The sequence below is a fragment of the Mandrillus leucophaeus genome, unplaced genomic scaffold, assembly GCF_000951045.1.
Source record: "Mandrillus leucophaeus isolate KB7577 unplaced genomic scaffold, Mleu.le_1.0 Scaffold345, whole genome shotgun sequence".
Classification (NCBI taxonomy): domain Eukaryota; kingdom Metazoa; phylum Chordata; class Mammalia; order Primates; family Cercopithecidae; genus Mandrillus; species Mandrillus leucophaeus.
In genome coordinates this window covers 2,027,880-2,047,960 of record NW_012103643.1, presented here as the reverse complement: position 1 = coordinate 2,047,960, position 20,081 = coordinate 2,027,880, and the positions used below count along the sequence as shown (strand labels likewise).

General features: G+C 44.1%; 1 protein-coding gene across 2 annotated transcripts in view; it reads right to left on the bottom strand.

Moving 5' to 3' along the window:
• TIAM1 (T-cell lymphoma invasion and metastasis 1) overlaps nt 1-20,081 on the bottom strand; it is a 364,694-nt gene that overhangs the window by 57,102 nt on the left and 287,511 nt on the right. For both annotated transcript variants that reach the window (XM_011989052.1, XM_011989053.1), the window contains exons 14-15: nt 11,439-11,525; nt 6,980-7,204 (exon numbers count right to left, since the gene is read on the bottom strand). In XM_011989052.1, the coding sequence (XP_011844442.1) occupies nt 6,980-7,204; nt 11,439-11,525 (312 nt within the window). The remainder of the gene's footprint in view (nt 1-6,979; nt 7,205-11,438; nt 11,526-20,081) is intronic.

Below are 20,081 nucleotides of genomic sequence, written 5' to 3'. Positions count from 1 at the left end.
TAATTTTTTGTACTTTTAGTAGAGACAGGGTTTCGCTGTGTTGGCCAGGCTGGTCTTGAACTCCTGACCTCAGGTGATTCACCCTCAGCCTCCCAAAGTGCTGGGATTACAGGCATGAGCCACCGTGCCCAGGCTGTTACTTTCTTTTTTAGAGATAGGGTCTTGCTTGTCTCACAGGCTGGAGTGCAGTGGTGTGATCAAGGATCTCTGCAGCCTCAACCTTTTGTGCTCAAGTGATCTTCCTGCCTCAGCTGCCTGATTAGCTGGGACTACAGGTGCACACCACCACGCCTGGCTAATTTTTAAATTTTTATAGAGACAAAGTCTCACTATGTTGCCCAAGCTGGTCTCAAACTCCTGAGCTCAAGTAATCCTCCCACCTCAGCCTCCCAAAGTGGTGGGATTACAGATGTGCGCCACAACCAACACCTGGCCTCTGGCACTTTTAATGTAATCCTGTGGGCTACTCATTGAGGTAAACCAAAGGCAAGTGCTTCGCCCCAACTGGTCAAGTGGAATTCTAGGGACAATCACAGCAGAGCTGTATGTACCACAAAAATAAAGTGAACGTGAACCCGAAGAGAGAGAGAAACAGGCATTTGAAACTTTGGAAAGACACTAATGGTGTCCCTTGAACTATGATTCTTATAATTTGCATAAAAGCTGGGGTTTTGCATAATTACTTTTACATAATTGCATTTATTTTTTCTTTGCTTTCTCCTCGATGTAAGAAGGAAAAACAAGGCCATAAAAGGGTATTTGTGTTGGAATTCTCTCAAATGCTTTATAAAACTTTTTTTTTTTTTTTTGAGACAGAGTCTCCCTCCATTGCCCAGGCTAGAGTGCAGTGGTGCAATCTCCGCTCATGGCAACCTCCACCTTCCAGGTTCAAGCGAGTCTCCTGCCTCAGCCTCCCAAGTAGCTGGGATTACAGGCGTGTGCCACCACGCCCAGCTAATGTTTGTATGTTTAGTAGAGATGGGGTTCCACCATATTGGTTAGGCTGGTCTAGAACTCCTGACCTTCGGTGATCCACCTGCCTCAGCCTCCCAAAGTGCTGGGATTACAGGTGTCAGCCACTGCGCCCGGCCTATAAAACTTTTTTAAAAAACTATTTTACATCTAGATTTGCTTTACTTTCCTATACTGATGTTCCCTGCAACATTTTCCTAACAGGGTGATAGAGCTATACCTTTTAATAAATTAGGCCGGTAGTTCTCAACTGGGGGAGATTTTGCTGCCCAGTGGCCTTTTGCCAATATGTTTGATGGGCACAACTTGCGGAGGTGGCATACTATTGTCTTGTAGTGGCTTGTGGGGGTACTGTCTAACATCAACACACAGGACAGCTCCCCACAGCAAAGCATTACCTAGCCCAGATTGTTAATATTGCTAGATAAGATCAGTATTCAAAATAAATCACACAAGAACATAAGACAGACTTTTTTGAAACCTCACACAAATACAGTTCTGCAACTTCCTATTCTAGCTTCCCCTTCACTGCTAAGATCTTTTTATAAAAACAGCCACTGAAGGAACTATCTTTTTGTCCTAGACATCCTTCCCTTTTTTTCCTACCAATACGTACGAAAACAAATGCTTTGAAAAAAACCCAAACAGATGAAAGTAGCTCCAGTAAGATTGCAACCAGAACTCGGGGATGGCAAACAGCCAAGGACAGGAAACTGAGTCTTACAGAGAACACTCAGGATAGACTCTCCTTATGCAGATCCTGGCTTTCTAAGCCAACGTGGCAACCCATGCAGCAGGATTCCCTCGTAAACCAAGGAACGGGGGAATGGAGAATGTACTACAGGACCACCTAACAAATTTTCATTACAAAAAAATCTCAGCGAAGCAGATCACAAAATGTGATCAAGAAACTAGAGAAGGTTTGCATGTCACTGTAAAATTCCAATTATCTTATGATTCCACCAAGACAAGAAAAAGGGCGGGGAGCAATAACCAGGAAGAGCTGGTGACCTAAGGCAGTGGCTCCCAAGCAGGGCTGGACGCTAGAAGCAACCACCAGAACAAATGCAGACGCAGACCCCATCCCAGACTAGATGACTCCATGAACTCTGAAAAAGGACCCAGGAACCTCAGAATTCATTTCTTTCTACTTGAGAAAGGAAAACATAAAAGGGTGTCATTCATAAACTTAGTTATCAGGTAATTCACCTGTTGCAGACTGAGGCAGCATAGAAGGCAGGGAGAAGGCTGAAAAAGAGCAATCTCTGGTCACAGGCCAGGGAATCCTCATGTGCCCCATAAGGGAATGGCTTCATATACAGAACATTTATTGAGCGCTTACTGGGTAATATTCTAAACGCTTTACTTTTACGCGTCATTTAGTCCTCACAATAGCCCAGTGAGATGATAGGGTGCCATTATCCCCATTTTATAGGTGAGGACACTGAGGCACGGAGGGATTAAACATGACCAGGTTAAGGTCATGAAGCTGATGAACACAGAAATGGACTGAGTTCTGGCCGGGTACGGTGGCTCATGCCTACAATCCCAGTACTTTCGGAGGGTAAGGCGGGTGGATCACCTGAGGCCAGGAGTTTGAGACCAGCCTGGCCAACACGGTGAAACCCGGTCTCTACTAAAATACAAAATTTACCTGGGCGTGGTGGTGGGTGCCTATAATCCTGACTATTTGGGAGGCTGAGGCAGGAGAATCAGTTGAACCCAGGAGGCAGAGGTTGCAGTGAGCCAAGATCCTGCCACTGCACTCCAGGCTGGGTGACAGAGTAAGACTCTGTCCCCCGGGCCAATGACTGAGTTCCAAAGAAATGGACTAAGTTCCAAAGAACTTGGTCCCAGGCCCTACTCTTAGCCACTAGGCTGTGATGCTTCCACATAGAAGAAACAAACCTCTCTATGAGAAAGCATTTCAGAAACAATACAACTTTGAAAGCTAATCCCATACTCACTCAGGGTTCTTAGGGGAGGACCTGGCCAAGTCTGCACACTTGAGTTTGTGAGACCGTGGAGCTCTGCAGGACCAGCCTCCAGCAGCCAGGCAGCAGCCAGCACTCACGTGGACCCCAGGGTCCCTGAGACTCAGCAAGGCTCTCTGTCAAGGACACCAATCATCCACCTTAACTTACTCCCATCAAACCTCAAACCTGCCACTCAGGATGTTTCCTATTTTTAGTTACTTCTAAATTTAGACTAAGGCTGTAGTCCAGCCTGCCCATTGTACAAAATTTTCTTGGTTGTTTTCTGTTTTAACTGCAGCTGTCTGTTGATACTGCTTATCTCTGCCCCATCACGGAGCAGTCTTTCAGTTATTTTATCCTGTTTACTTGCCTCCACTTTTATCTTCCATTGTTAAGTGGGGACTAGAAAGCAGAAGCAATTAGAAGGTAGATAGGCAGAGACCCAGGTGGAGAACTGAAGCGCCTTCTCCCCGCCAGCAGGTCCAATTGGGCTGCTACTTGACCAGAGTATTCAGAAATTCTTCCGAAATTTACTAATTTTGAAGCCAGTTTAGAAATCTTACCAAAAATAAATAATAAATAAAATAAAAAACCAAACAATACAGTGGCTTTACTTTCATGCTTTATTCTTGACTCAGTCTGATTACCTAACTTGACAAAGCAGACTCTGTTCTGAAGGAATTTTTTTATTTTTTTAGACAGAGTTTCACTCTTGTTGCCCAGGCTGGAGTGCAATGGCACAATCTTGGCTCACTGCAACCTCTGCTTCCTGGGTTCAAGCAATTCTACTGCCTCAGCCTCCCTAGTAGCTGAGATTACAGGCATGTGCCACCACGCCCGGCTAATTTTGTATTTTTAGTAGAGACGGATTTTCTCCATGTTGGTCAGGCTGGTCTCGAACTCCCGACCTCAGGTGATCCGCCTGCCCTGGCCTCCCAAAGGGCTGGGATTACCCTAACCCTAATCCTAATGCCTAGCCTGAAGGATTTTTGATGATTGTAAAATTGCAAGATTTCAAGAGATAAAGCAATGTGGCCAGGTGCAGTGGCTCATGCCTGTAATCCCAGCACTTTGGGAGGCCGAGGCGGGCAGATCACCTGAGGTCAGGAGTTCGAGACCAGCCTAACCAATGTGGTGAAACCCCGTCTCTACTAAAAATACAAAAATTAGCCAGGTGAGGTGGCAGGTGCCTGTAATCCCAGCTACTCAAGAGGCTGAGGCAGGAGAATCGCTTGAACCCAGGAGGCGGAGGTTGCAGTGAGCCAAGATGGTGCCATTGCACTCCAGCCGTGGGAACAAGAGCGAAACTCCGTTACAAAAAAAAAAAACAAAAAACACAAAGATAAAGCAATGAAAAAACAAAAAAACTACACTAAAACATAAATTGGAGCACAAAATTGAGTCATACTTATTATCATACTTTCAGCTCCATGCCTGGCACATAGTAAATAAATACTTAAAAAATAGTTCCGAGTTATGGCCATTTAATTGAAAAAAACATAATAATAAACCTTCCAAAGATGATCCCAAAATTGTAGTTTTAATGTGTTTCAAAATAATGGCAGGGTCCATGGATTTAGTGCACAGCCTCCAAAGGTGAGTGGTCTGAAGGAGGTAACATGTAGTCAGGTGTAAAGTCTAGTTGTTTAAAATTCCACCACACAAAAGACCAGACAGCAACTGTACACACAGAAATACGCAGATATTTCTGAAATAGATATATATAAAATGCATTTTAAAAATCTTTTAAATGCATGTAAAGGTTTGTTCAATGCATTTTAAACTCTATTAAATGTATTTTAATAGATTTTTAAGCAAACACATGTACATATACATATGCATACACAGATTTTTTTTTAAAAAAAGAAAGAAATAGACCAACACATTAACAGTGGCTATCCTTAAAAAAACAAACTGTGAGCAATCTCAGTCATACTATACATTAGGGGACAGCAAGTTTTATGTGTAAAGGGCCATAGAGTAAATAGTTTTGGCTCTGCAGACTCTAAGTCCTTGTCACAACTACTAACTACTCAATTCTGCCATTGCAGAGAGAAAGCAGCCAGAGACAAGGTGTAAATAAATGGCATGACTGTGTTCCAATAAAACTTTATTTACAAAAATAGGTGGTGGGCTGCTTTTAGCCTATGGGTTGTAGTTTACCAACCTGTTTTTGTTTTTGTTTTTGTTTTTTCCCGTATCTGTAACGCAGAAGAAGGGCTCAGACAGAAGAAAAATATCCAAAGAAAGTTGAGTACACACTGTTGCTTATACCACGTAGGTGTGCAAGCTTATAAAATCCTTTAAATAATCTAATCTAACATAACATGTCTCATTCAAAGTCATATTCCAGAAACAACTGTATCTGTGAACCGTTTGATGGGGTCGAGCCTGCCATCTTGTGGTCACATGAAACAACAGCCTTTATGGTCTTCATTCTCCTTTATTAAGGGTACACAACTCACTGGAGTCACTTTTCCAAAACGTGATTGAAATGTGGGGACCACAATAACATAATGAGTCAAGGAAGTCAACTGTAACTGAGGGCAATCAATTTTCTGAAGCTTCAACTTGTCCAAATATTCCAAGGAGTCAATGAACAAAAGAATGAGGGCTCCTGCTTCCTCAGCAAGCCGAGCTTCAGAAAACGATTTGAAAAACAATAGCAGGGCAAGAATATCCAAGGACCCAAGAGGCTTCCATTTCAGATTTTGAACGGAACCCTCTTTTTTTTTATCCCAAGCTTTGAAAAGAGAAAATAATGACAAAACCCCAACTTACTAAATCAACCCAAACCCTAGAACCCAGTCATGGAGAAATAAATGACAGCAATCTATGCTGCTCATCTGTTCCATCATCCACTCACTCTCTGGCTGAACAAGACGGGGCCACCCACGTAGTGAACCACACGTAAAGAGCCAGGAAGACGAAAATGAGGAATATAAATCCAGTCTCAGGAAACACATTTAGGCAAAAAGAGAGACACAAGCAAGTAAGAATCGCATGATCTAATGAGAGCCCACATGGAAGTCAAACGTGCAGGGTCGTGGGGGCCCAGAGGACAGAGCTAACTCTGTGGGGTCACAGGAAGACTTCGAAAGGCAGGTGGCACTCACACTGCTTCTAGTAGAATGAGCACAGGTTGCCAGAAGGAGGGGGTGAGGAAGGAAGGGCAGGGCAGGGGGGTCACTGATGGGCTCAGGTTCAGCCTTCAGGGTAAAGAAGTCCAAAAGACAGAGCAAACAAGAGCTCTGCACACATTTCCACTCTGGGCCTCTCAGCATCTCAACTCACGTCCTTCTCTCAGACAGTAGGAAAGCAGGGCTGGGTGGTGTGGAAGATGATGACAGAGAAGGCAGGACTTAGTCTCAGCATCTTATGTGATTCCCAGCACTTGTTTTTTTTTTTTCTTTAAGAGACAGGCCTCTGTCTCCCAGGCTGGAATGCAGTGGTGCAATCACAGCTTACTGTAGCCTCAAACTCCTGGGCTTAAGCAATCCTCCTGACTCAGCCTCCCAAGGAGCTGGAACTACAGGTGCTCTCCACTGTGTCCAGCTCATTTTTTTTTTTCCCCATACAGACAGAGTCTCGTTATGTTGCCCAGGCTGGTCTCAAACTCCTGACCACAAGTTATCCTCCCACTTCCGCCTCCCAAGTGCTGGGATTACAGGTGCGAGCCACCACACGTGGCCCAATTCCCAACACTTCTGTGCCTCTGTATCTCTATCCACAGCCAAAGGCCTCTAAACATTCACCTTTCTCCAAAATGAGAAACAGCAGAAGCACTGTAAAGCTGCCCATGGGTGACAGGTGGATTTGTAGCAAAACAGGTCTATGAGAAAATAAAGATCCCTCTGCCTTTGAAATTTCAACAGGAAATGCAGGGCCAGTCACCAGCACATCTTGTGTACACATTTTATACCACCTGCCAGACAGAGGCACTCACTGAAACACACACGCTGCGTGATAAACCCCCCAGGTCGTGGCAGAACGGAGTTCAGACTCACCCCCAGCACCCTGCACAGTCATACCTGGGTTGCTGGTGAGAAAGGCGAGGGGGCTCTCGCCGAGGTCCGCAGGGCCGTCCACTCGGTGGGGAGGGCTTTCCAGCAGCTCCACTCCTTCCTCCAGCTCGGGGTAGGTCCTCACCAGGAGGCCCAGCGAGGGCTGTGAGAGGAAATCTTTGAGCATAGAAGAGTTCAGGGCGTCAGCAGCACGATTATTGATCTCAAGAATCTCATCTCCTGCTTTCAGACCTGCCAACGCAAGATGGAAAATTTTTAATTTCACACACATAATCAGAACACGACAGCTTAGGAGCTCCGCTATACAGGGCACACCTGCTGTGGGTCTCACAGCCCCAGGTGCTGCTGCAGACAGGCTGCGGTGCTCAGAAGTGATCCTGAGGAAAGGACATGGGCCTCAGATTCTGAAGGTTCTAGATTTGCAGGTGACAACATGCCTAGCCGGTCCTTCATACATCAAGCAAACAAACTTACTCCTTCGTTAATCTAAGTGTTCCAAGCATCTGCCAATTTCTCACAAATGTTAATTAATTCAGGCTATCTTCCTACACTTTTGGGGTGGGGCGAGGGTGGAATGACAGTGCTCTCTGATGACTGCCATCTGTGTTTTGTGCATGTTCATGCCTCAGTGCACACTCAAGTCACAGCCAGTTAATACCTATTGATTATTTCCATGGAACCAAAATGCAGGGTGTTCACTCTGGCTATGAGGACAGAAGTAAGGATGTCTCATTCCAAATACACTTAAGAGATGACAGTTTCAAGAACCCAATGCAATCCTTTTTGCCCTTTTTTGTTCTGTTTTCAAACTACATCAGAACCTTGGGATGAATCTCTTTCAGCAGATCCCCAAAGGATCAGCGAGGGGAACTGCCAAAGTTTGTGACCCAAGGGAATGACCATGAGCAAGCCCAACCTAGAAGAACAGGAAGTTGAGACACCGAGGTGCAGTTCAAACCGGCACTGGAAGAAACATTCCAGCAGCCTGAGAAAGGGAGAGGTTGGGAAGAACATGAAAGAAAATAAAATAATCCTTTCAGCTAGGAAGAAAAAAGGAGCCCAATTTCTAATTTTATATACCAATATGGAAAAACCAACTTGAAAAACGGAGTGAGTGAGGGGCAGGCAAAGACAAATGATAAATTGCAGGAACGAGCAGCCTCCCAGGTCCTCGAGCATGCCACTCAGATTCTGCAGAAAATGACCCTGCAAAGAAGTTCTCACTTCCCAGCTTCACAGAGTCACACGCCCTGGACATCCTTATTCAGGTTTCTAAAATATCTGAAATCAGTTTGTTTGTTTGTTTTTTTTTTTTGAGACAGAGTCTCACTCTGTTGCCCAGGCTGGAGGGCAGTGGTGCGATCTCGGCTCACTGCAACCTCTGCCTCCCGGGTTCAAGCGATTCTCCTGCCTCAGCGTCCAGAGTAGCTGGGATTACAGGCACTCACCACCACGCCTGGCTATTTTTTGTATTTTCAGTAGGGAACAGGGTTTCACCATGCTGGCCAGGCTGGTCTGCTGACCTCAGGTGATCCACAGTTTTTTTTAATTTTTATTTATTTATTTATTTTTCTGAAACGAAGTCTTACTCTGTTGCCCAGGCTGGAGTGCAGTGGCACGATCTTGGCTCACTGCAACCTCTGTCTCCCGGGTTCAAGTGTCTCATCCTTCTGAGTAGGTGGGACTACAGGCATGTGCCACCATGCCTGGCTAATTTTGGTTCTGTTTTGTTTTTGAGACGGAGTTTTGCTCTTGTTGCCCAGGCTGGAGTTCAATGGCATGATCTCAGCTCACTGCAACCTCCGCCTCCCCAGTTTGAGTGATTCTCCTGCCTCAGCCTCCCGTGTGGCTAGGATTATAGGTGCGCACCACCATGCCCAGCTAATTTTTGTATTTTTAGTAGAGACAGGGTTTCACCATGTTAGCCAGGCTGGTCTGGAACTCCTCACCTCAGGCGATCCACCCGCCTTGGCCTCCCAAAGTGCTGGGATTACAGGTGTGAGCCACCGTGCCCAGCCAATTCACAGCTAAATTTAACATAAAATACCCGCAATATCTTTCTAGACACGCCGGGTGTTGGGATCGTGTTTGTGGACCAGAAGGACAGAATGGACATCACTCCTGCATCTGTTGAGGACAGAGCAAGGGGGTTGGTACAGATGACAGTTCATCTTCATTTAACACCAGGGTTCTCAGATTCAAAGAACTAAAACAGGATGTGACTGAAACCAGGGCGGCAGATTCCCCACCCCCACGCCACGCAAACCGGCACACTCATTGTGCTGAAAGAGATAAAAATCAGTCTTTGGGTTTGAAGGGGAAGAAATCCTGTCATCTCTGCTCTTTGCTGAGATACAGCTCAGTGACTGTGTCAAACTCTGGCCCCAGGCTGCCTATGGCCTAGAAAGTATGGAAGGAAAAAGAAGGAAAATGCTCCTCCATGACAGTCAGCAGCAGATACATTATTCTGACTTTACTTCCCACTCGTCACACCTTTGCCTTTCCATGCAGAGCCAAGTCTGCGGTTGCGCTTCTCCAGTGTTGACAGGACAGGTCAATATAACCTGCACAGGTAGCTTTGCAAAGCTAGCCATGAACTACCCAGAACTCAGCTGAACTAGGACAAAAAAAAAGCGGTGGCGAAGACCAACACTCAATTTCCCTTTTCTGCTCCATTCAGCAGTGGTTAACACAACAGATGCAAGGTAAGTACATCTAAGCACAGTTGACCTGGATGTGTTGATCTCTGAGATTCAACACGTATTATTTTGCCACTGCTTGGATGAAACTACAAATCCCATAGCAAGAAGAAACAAAGGTGGATTTCCAGCCCTACCTACCTGTCCCATTTATTTACAGTGAGTATAGTGGGTCCAACAGAGTGTCTCCCCACATTCATGTCCACCTAGAATGTCAGAATACAACCTTCTTTGGAAATAGGGATAGATAGATATTACAGATGAAATTATAATAATATAATCATTGTAATTATATAATAATTACACATCATAATTATATAACAATTACATAAACAATTATACTTATATATAATTGTTATATAATTATATAATATAGTATAATTATGTTAATGATTATTATATATTATATATTTATATAAGTTAATATCACATATCATATTTTTGATATATATCATATATCAAGATAATAATTATAATCATTATAATTATATAATATACATGAAAGTTACAATCAACTCATAATGATTTAGAGTAGGTCCTAAATCCAATGACTGGTGTTATTAAAAAAAGGCCATGTTAATGACACAGAGACAGGGCAGAAGCCATGTGACTTCAGGCAGACATTGAAGTGATACAGCCATAAGTCACAGAATGCCAAGCGCTGCTTTCACGCCAGAAACCAGAAGGAGGCATGAAGCCATTCTTCCCTCAGAGGCTCCAGGGGAATCAATCTTGCCAATACCTTAATTTCAGACTTCTGGCCTCCTAAACTGTGAGAGGATAAATTTCTGTTATTTTAAGCCACCCAGTGTGTAGTAGTTTATTACAGTAGCTCTAAGAAATTAGCACTGTGAGCAAATCATCTAGGTTGCAAAGACTTTCCAGGATGGAGAGCTGGGGTTCGCCAAGTAGCCCAAATGCATTATGGGCCATGGAAGGGCTGAAATGAAACAGGCAGGATGTAGCAGGGAAGTGCTGTCTAAGGAAGGGGAGAGAGGCTGGATCTCAAATCCCTAGGTTCTCAACTTCTGCAGATTCTTCTATGAATGGAAGCAACAGAACATCTGGTTTGAAAGAGCTCTGCAGGCTCAGGTAATGGCCAATGCCAGCTGTGACCAGTGTGGACCAAAGTACAGAGGGCTCTTCCCCCATGCTCTGCTCCAGGAAGAATCCCCCCAGGAACCCCACACCATCCTAGAAGATGGAGAAGGACGACCACATGATGAGAATGGGATTTCCCACCAGCCCCATGGAAATGGGCTCCATCAGATTTAAAATCCAAAACTGTGTGATTTGAGAGGCTGAGACAGGAGGATTGCTTGAGGCCAGAAGCTCAAGAACAGCCTGGACAACACAGCAAGACTCCTGACTCTGAAAAATAAGCAAGTAAACAAATCAGTCAGGTGTGGTGGCATGCACCTGTACTCTCTTAGCGACTCGGGAGGCTGAGGTGAGAGGACGGCTTGAGCCCAGGATTTCAAGGCTGCAGTGACCCATGATTGCGCTACTGGACTCCAGCCTGGGTGACACAGCAAGACCTTGTCTCTAAAAATTAAAAAAAGAAAAGAAAAAAAGTTCAAGAATATGAGCTTTCTGGTACACTTAAGTTAATGGAATAAAATGCACATTCCCTGGAAGGGTTTTCAATGAGAAAATGTTCAAATACTTTTCACCAATGAATCCTTTGGGCAAGTCTTTCTCATTCAAAAACTAGAGAAGCCCCAAAGGGCATTTAAGATGGACAGACCAGCCCTTCATTGACTTACCTTTCTTGGAAGCTAAACCGGTTTCCTTCACACTATTCACGTACAGCCTTCGAATACCATCTTCTTCCACAGAAGAAAGTAAAAACCCTGTGAAACACAGAAAGGCAGAATGGCAGGGCTCACACCTTCTGACTGTTTAGCAAACAACAGGAAGTGCCTGCTGTAACTAGGTATGTTTCATGTTTGTCATTATAGTTTGGAATGATTGTTTTTTCTTGTTTTACAAAGCAGAAAAGGTTTATTTTTAGATCACTCTGGAAGTCACTACTTGTAAAAACAGAGATTACTAGGTATGTCTATCTTCATATTACCTACCAATCAACTCAAAGGAAAGCAAATTATTTTGTTTAATCTTGCTTCCTGGTAAACGCCATCATTTTTTTCTTTTCCATACTCTCCTCCAAAGCAGAAAACAGAAAGATTAGCTTACCTCAAGAGTCCCCAGACATTTTTCATCCAATCTGTGTCCTAGAATATATTACAACTGTACTGTTGGAGGGTGTGTGTTCATCCACGTGTATGACTATATGGACAATGGTTTCATTTAATACAATTGTGCAAACAGGAGCAAGATGCAACTCACATTACGAATCTGTAATATGAGTAACACATTACAGAAACTGTACCTGATTTCACACTCTAGCAGTATCGGATCAGAAGATTATCTTATACTTCTCTGGACTTCCAGAGCTCAAAGCCAATTTGCTAATTAACCTTGGGCTCTGCTTCATCCTTCAGAGAGGAAAGCAGAGTGAGGCCCAGGTATTCTATGTGGCTTGAGGATGTTAGGTACTCAAAACTCTATGGTTGCGGGTCCTGGTCACTCCTGTTTCCAGACCGCCTCATGTAAAATTCTTCCCTAATCAATTACGTCAGTGTCCACAATGAATACCTATTTTGCTAAAGGAAAGAAATACCTTTGCAGATATTTCTACAAAGGACAATGGGAACACACGTCATTGTATATATCTGCAATAATTTCAGCTCTGGAAGAAAAATCATCCCATAATATAGATAGCTGTCTTAATGCTGAGGGGAAAGCAGTGGTTGAAAAAAAAAAAAAAAACAAACAGGCAGCCAGCAAAACAGAATTACAAGACTGGGTCCCAGGGAGTCATTGAGCCTTTTGAGGCCATGTCATGATGAACACATGGCTTTTTGTTTAGTTTATAGGACCAGGAAATGGATTACCTCACATCGGCAAAGTGCTAATTGCCATCGCCCTCTCGAGTACCGTAACACCCTCAGATAGGGAACGGCACAGGGCCACCCCTAAAGACTCTCCAAAGTCATTTCATTCTCTTATTTTAAATTCTCTTCTTTCAGCAACTTCTAACTTTCAGATTAAGGGTCAAGAAGCCCTGCTGAAATCAAAATATTTTTACACAAGAATCATTTAAGTTACATGAGCCTTAACACAGGTGTATTTATCTGCATTGTAGTAGAAAATTTCTTTAAAAATCTGTTAGGACAGAGAGAATCAAGGGCTATGTCATCGGAAAGAATGAATAGGACTCATCTAAATATCGGAATTTCCTTTCTGAAATGCCACCATTCTATTACAATGAGACCTTTTTTTTTTTTTTTTTTTTTAAAAAGAGACAAGGTCTTGCTCTGTCCCCTAGGCTGGAATGCAGTGGTGTGATCATAGCTCACTGTAGCTTCAAACTCCTGGGTTCAGGCAATTCCCTACCTCATCTACCAGAAGAGCTGGGACTACATGTAAGTGCTACCACGCTTGGCTAATTTTTTAAATTTTTTTGTAGAGATGGGGTCTTACTATGTTGCCCAGGCTGGTCTCAAACTCCTGGCCTCATGCGATCCTCCCACCTCTGCCTCTCACAGTGTTGAGATTACAGGTGTGCACTACTGAGCCTGGCCCCAGTTTTTTTTCTATTAAAAAATTAGCACCCCTGTGGGGTACCAGGAAACACCTTTGCTTAACTGGAAGATGGCAGAAGAGGCAACACGGTGAGAGCCTGCTGCAAGTCACCTGAAGCCGAGCTGATGGAGATATGGAGACACCTCAGGTATTGATTTGCTCCACTCCCTCGTTGTTTTTTTTTTTTTTTTTTTTGAGACGGAGTCTCATTCTGTTGTCTAGGCTGGAGTGCAGTGGTGCGATCTCAGCTCACTACAACCTCTGCCTCCTGAGTTAAAGCGATTTCTTGTTTTACAAAGTAAATCCCTAGTAGCTGGGATTACAGGCACACACCATCACACTCAGCTAGTTTTTCTAATTTTGGTAGAGATGGGATTTCGTCTGCTGGCCAGATTGTTCTCAAACTCCTGACTTCAAGGGATCCACCCGCCTCGGCTTCCCGAAGTGCTGGGATTACAGGTGTGAGCCACCATACCCGGCCATTCCCTGTTTTCTTGGTCTTCTTTTTTAATAATCAAAAGGTTAAAAATAGGAGTGAGAATAGAGGAGACTTCCAGTCTGAGGACTGCAATTGATTATGTAATTTGTACCGGACAACTGGGTAAAAAGAACAGGTCTAAGAAACAGATCAGACATCTCTAATTAGTGGGGAAATCTCTATGACAGGAAAGAGGATGGGAGAAAGGATAATGGGCCTAAGCTCCTTTTTTGAAGATCACCCAAATGAAAGCCAAAAATTTACCAAAGCGAATAGCACTTTAGCTCTGTACTGGAATTCATACTGGACACTGGTTTAGGGGTCAAACAGGAGCCCCCTCTCACTGTTCCAAGAAGGAAGCCCTCCCCACACCTTGCCTTGCAACAAACATGTGAGCGGCTTCCATTTAAAGTTGCCAATACTTTGCACACTAGGGGGAAAACATTATAACCATCTCCTATATGAACAAATATAAAGAAAATTATGAAATATCCTACAGCGGGATTAAGTGGAGCTGAATGAAGAACATAATGATTTTAACAGTTAATCAGCAAAGTCAGATCTATTTCTTTTAAATAGGATAGCAATGCTGTAACTCTCAGCAGACAACTCTAATATCGTCCAAAATGATTGCCAACAGGGGGCGGAGGGAAATTATTCAATATAAACCGATGTATCCACCAATTGGAAGGCTGTTCGCTTCAAACACAGGAAGGGATCATGAGTGGCAAGTGGAATAATGATCAGGAGAATGAAGGAAGTGCTTAAAACTAAGTGATGAAACTAAGGTCGGGCGTGGTGGCTCATGCCTATAATCTTAGCACTCTTGGGAGGAATGCAGGAGGAATGCATGAGCCCAGGAGTTTGAGACCAGCCCTGGCAACATAGTGAGACCCTATCTCTAAAAAAAAATTTTTTTTTTTTAATTAGCTGGGCATGGTGGCACATGCCTTATAGTCCCAGCTACTTGGGAGGCTGAGGTGGGAAGGATGGCTTGAGCCTAGGAGGTTGAGGCTGCAGGGAGTCATGATCCCACCACTGCACTCCAGCCTGGGTGACAGAGTAAGATCCTGTCTCAAAAAAGAAAAAAGAAACTAAGAACAAACTCATGAGATGAACCACCAAAAGATTCCTCACCCTGGAAAAACCATAACATGATAAACAATAGAGAATTACTCAAAACTAGAGTCCAGGATACAACGAAAATTCAGATAACAAGCACAGGCACCTAAAACATGAGGAGAACACATGACTAAAAAATATAATAGTACTAGAAGTACCCAGAGAAAAGGAATACTAAGTTGCTGAAATGACGCATTCTTCTACTTCAAGGCAGCCTAGGGCCTCATGCTTAGTCTAAGTATCATGTAATTGGATATGTGAACTAATTTCAACAGTAAGGTCCGGGAGTGAGCTGAAGGCTGCGATGGAGAGAGGGGCAAGAGAGAGAAATTAAGTAAATGTTCCCTCTTTAAATGTGTTCAGTCAGTTGGATTATTAAATTATATTTTCCTCCCTAAAGTGTTCTAAAATAGAAAGCAGCATTTGATCTGTATGGTGAGGTGTTTTTGTGTTTGTGCTAGTAGCTTTTACTTGTACCAAATTCAGTATCTAACCGGAAGTCACTTAGCGAGGTGTTAATATTAGATACAGATGGGCTGAATTTCGACTCTGTGGTAGCCTTTAATCCAGAGGCAATCAGATCTCTGAGGATTGGGGGAATCTTTCACCTCTTCAATCAATATGCTGTTGGAACATCACACCCTAAAACCAACCCAAGCACGGAGAAGAAGTGATTTAACTGAGCTTATTAGCCATGCGTGGCAGGGCTTTTCTTTTCTTTTTTTTCTTTGAAACGGAGTCTCACTCTGTCACCGGGCTGGAGTGCAGTGGCGCGATCTCGGCTCACTGCAACCTCTGCCTCCCGGGTTCAAGTGATTCTCCTGCCTCAGCCTCCTGAGTACCTGGGACTACAGGCACGTGTCACCACGCCCAGCTAATTTTTGTATCTTTAGTAGAGACGGGGTTTCATCATGTTGGCCAGGATGGTCTCGATCTCTTGACCTCGTGATCCGCCCGCCTTGGCCTCCCAAAATGCTGGGATTACAGGTGTGAGCCTCTGCGTCTGGCCTGTGGCAGGGCTTTTCAAAGTGAAGTCCAGGAACAGGTGCCAACTGTTGGCTAATGGCAGTAACGTAAGGACAGAAACCGAGACTAAGCATTGAGAACCTCTTGGAACCTTGACATTGCCACAACCTCCAAGCATGGAATTTAGTATTTCACCAAAGCAGTGGTAGTTACAAAAGAGTGGAAATTAAAACAAAACAAAATACCTGCTTCTTTGCATCAGATGGGTTGAGAAGCACTGTCTGTAATACTCTCAAGACTGATGCCTGGTGCCCTGTCATACCTTCCTCAGGGGGTAAAAGTAAATGGGTTCTGTAAGTAATTCAATCACTTTAATAAAAAGTATTAAAAGGTATACAAACGATAGCAGTTTTATGCCCAGTTCCAATTTTGGGGTCCCTGAATCACTCAATCTTAGAATCAGAGTCCAAGAGCTTTGAAATTCAGCCTTCTGAACTTAATCTTTGCTAGTTTATCCTTACTCAACAAAAATTAAGTAAACTGAAGAGAAAAAGAATAATCATTATGGGAGCATCTAATTTTGGAGGATCCAGGCACTTCACTGCCACCAATTACAGCTCTAATTACTGAGGTCGGCTTTTTGCTGCATAATAGGCCGCTCATAAACATTTATTCCTTGCGATGAGAAACATTCTCCTGGCTTTATGATGTCTTTAGTTTTAAGGTCAAGAAATAAACAGCATAAAGTTATAATGCAAGTGGCCAGGGTTCAAAATTGGGTTCTCTTCATTAGGCCCAAATCCTCGAGTATTCTGAGATGAAGATTGGTGGCCTACAGGGGAAGGTCCAGAAGGAATATAATATCCCACTGCTCAGAAAAGAGTTTAAAGATTTTCAAATGCTAAAAAGCTTAATAACTTGGGCCAGGCGCAGTGGCTCACACCTGTAATCCCAGCACTTTGGAAGGCCGAGGTGGGTGGATCAGTTGAGGTCAGGAGTTCAAGACTATCCTGGCCAACACAGTGAAACCCGCCTCTTCCAAAAGTTCAAAAATTAGCCGGGCATGGTGGCACATGCCTGTAATCTCAGCTACTCGGGAGGCAGAGGTTGGAGTGAGCTGAGATCGCATCACTGCACTCTAGCCTGGGCGACAGAGGGAAACTGTGTCCTAAAAAAAAAAACAAAAGAAAGCTTAATAACTTGATTCAGAGAGAAATCTTTTTTTTTTTTTTTTTTGAGATGGGTCTCGCTCTGTCACCCAGGCTGAAGTGCAGTGGCATGATCTTGGCTCACTGCAAGCTCCGCCTCCCGGGTTCACACCATTCTCTTGCCTCAGCCTCCCGAGTACCTGGGACTACAGGCGCCCACCACTGTCAGGCTACTTTTTTGTATTTTAAGTAGAGCTGGGCTTTCACCATGTTAGCCGGGATGCTCTCGATCTCCTGACTTCGTGATCTGCCCGCCTCGGTGTCCGAAAGTGCTGGGATTACAGGCGTGAGCCACCGTGCCCGGCCGGTTCAGAGAGAAATCTTAAGTCAACATATGCGGTAGTCTTTATGTCTTTCCACCAGGAACTTTGTTCTCCTTCTACCAAACAGTAGAATCACACTTCTACGCTCCCTTGTAGGTAGGTATGGCTGTGTGACTGACTTTGGCCAATGAATTGGGAGTGGGACAACATCTGCTTTCGCACCTCCTCTTCTCCCTCTGCTGAGTGACAAGCACTGTCCCAGGTGGCAGCTGCTCCAGGCCTGGGTGTGGAATGAGGACAACGTATGGAGTCCCAGCCAACCCACAAGGGATGCATGGTGAATGTGAGAAATAAATGTCACTGTTTCGAGCCACCGGGCTTTGGTGGCTGTCTGTCACCTCAGCTAACCTCGCCGCTCCTGACTGAGCACAGTATGGATTTTCCTCACTTAATTTACTCAGGCACCAATTCTGTTACTATTCAAGCCGTACACTGTAATGCTAAGTAAAGAAGACTGGTCTTAAACATATGGAAAGGAATATATATTTAACTCCACCAGAACGTAGACAACCGCCTAGGAAAGCGTTAACACAGCAGGCTTGACTGCTGTTCTTCGAAAGGCCCGCTTACAAATTTGGACCTTGGCTGGCATCCTGAGAACCTGGATTTTGGGAGGGTTCCCAACACCCTAAGTGGCTCACGGTGCCTAAACTGTGTGTACAAACAATGGGATTCATGGTGAACGCCTACTTTCCTCCTGGGAGTCTGGAATTTTGGTGCACGCTAGGCAGAGCTTGCCTAGGGAACCAGCCTCCCCAGAGAAGCCCTGGGCACTGAGTCTCTAACCGCCTTCCCCAGGAGGGAGCATTTCTCAGGTGTCCTCACAACTTGGTGCTGGGGAAGTTATCCTCATTCTATGCGACTCCACTGAAACAGGGCTCACTGACGTCACACCTGGTTCCCCCTAGACTTTGCTCCACGCGTCTTTTCCCTTTGGTGATTTTGCTTTGTATTGATATAGGAGTTAAGATGAAATGATTTAGGCAGAGAGTGAAGGGAAGAAAGTCCTCAGTAAGATTTTCCTTTTAATGAAAAGCAGCCCCCAAATAATTTTCTTTTCTAACAAAAAGCGGCCTGTAAAATCGAGCCGCACACACAGACAAGCAAGCTGGAAGCTTACACCGGTGAATGCTGGCAGTTGTGCCAATAGGAAAAGGCGAGCTGGAACTAAGCATGTTCAAAACGGCGGCTCCATTCTCTTCTCTTTGCCAGCCACCTGTACAGTAAGGAGCAGTGAACATGGCCCCCGCCGGGCAAAGACGCCATTTGCATAATAAAGTTAGGACGGGGCAGCCAGCTTCCCTGCGTGCTGTGTAGACGTCACACCTGGTCCAACCAATCTGTGGGCCCTATGTAAATCTGACACCACCTCCTCAAGCCTGGCTATAAAATCTTCCACTGCTGGCCGGAAGACCCACTCGGGCACCCCGCTCTCTCTGCAAGAGAGACAGCTATTCTCCTTTCTCTTTTTTTGTCTATTAAACCTCTACTCCTAAACCCACCTGTGTGTCTGCATCCGCGATTCCCTTGGCGTGACACAATGAACCTTGGGTATTCACCCAAGACAATGAAGCCACTTCAGTATAATTTTGCTATTAAAAAAACCTAGTTGTGAGTATGACCAGATGCTGAGCTCTGCGGGTCTTCCTAGTGAATCAGCAAACCTAGGGATGGTCTTGGGGATCCCGCAACACAAAACCAAAGTAAGTTCCTTTAACATGACTTGTATGGGAAGGGAGGATAATGTCTATGTTTTCAGGAGAGGGGTGTAACAGAATAATTCCTACGTTACTAAGGTACCTCATAGTATATGTTAAACAAAAATTATGGGAGGCCACTGTTGTGAACTGAGTTCCTGTATTAGGAATGCCCAAAAGGCCAGATCAAATAAAAAATGGAATCATTCATGCTGGATGCCACATAATCAAATTAAAACTTTCAGGAAGCAGGTAGATCCCCAAACAGACCAGTTTTTCCTGAAAACAAGGGATTCTGGTCTACCATAATCAGCAAAATAAGTGTGTCCCCTCTGCTTTAACCCTTACAAAAAAGTAACCTGAGGTAAGCTAATGTTAGACAATCAGGTTTCTTCTTCCACTGTTCTGTTTCCTTGTCTCCACCTTACAAAAATCACTGTTCTGCCATTGCCCAGAGGGAGCTCTCATTCTATTTTGTAGAACGGAGGCTGCCCCATGCACGAATCACAAATGAAAGCCAATCAGATTTATAACTAAACTAGTTGTAATTTTATCTTTTGACATATAAAATAACCTACCCACTTCCTTTTTATGACAGTAGAACCCCAGTAACTAAAGTTATGAAATTTAACACCAAAGTCTACATCGTACCCAGAGTAAATATCCCTTTTTTTCCCTAGTGTGGCTACCCTCCACAGCATAGGAGCCAGATATACTGTCTGTTTTAGATAGGACCCAAAGGCATTTTGCTGAACTGTAAATAAATACATGCTTACATAAGAAATGCTTTACCTTAAAATACAAAGAAACATAAACTTACCGTAAGTATCGGCAGCTGTGTCTGACTTCTCAATGTGGATGCTCTGAGTGACTTTTGGACAGATTTCAATTTCTTTGTATAGCTGAAAGTTACAAAGAGAAATCTAATTAGAATTTCATTATAACTAACGTTAAAAAATCGTCATTT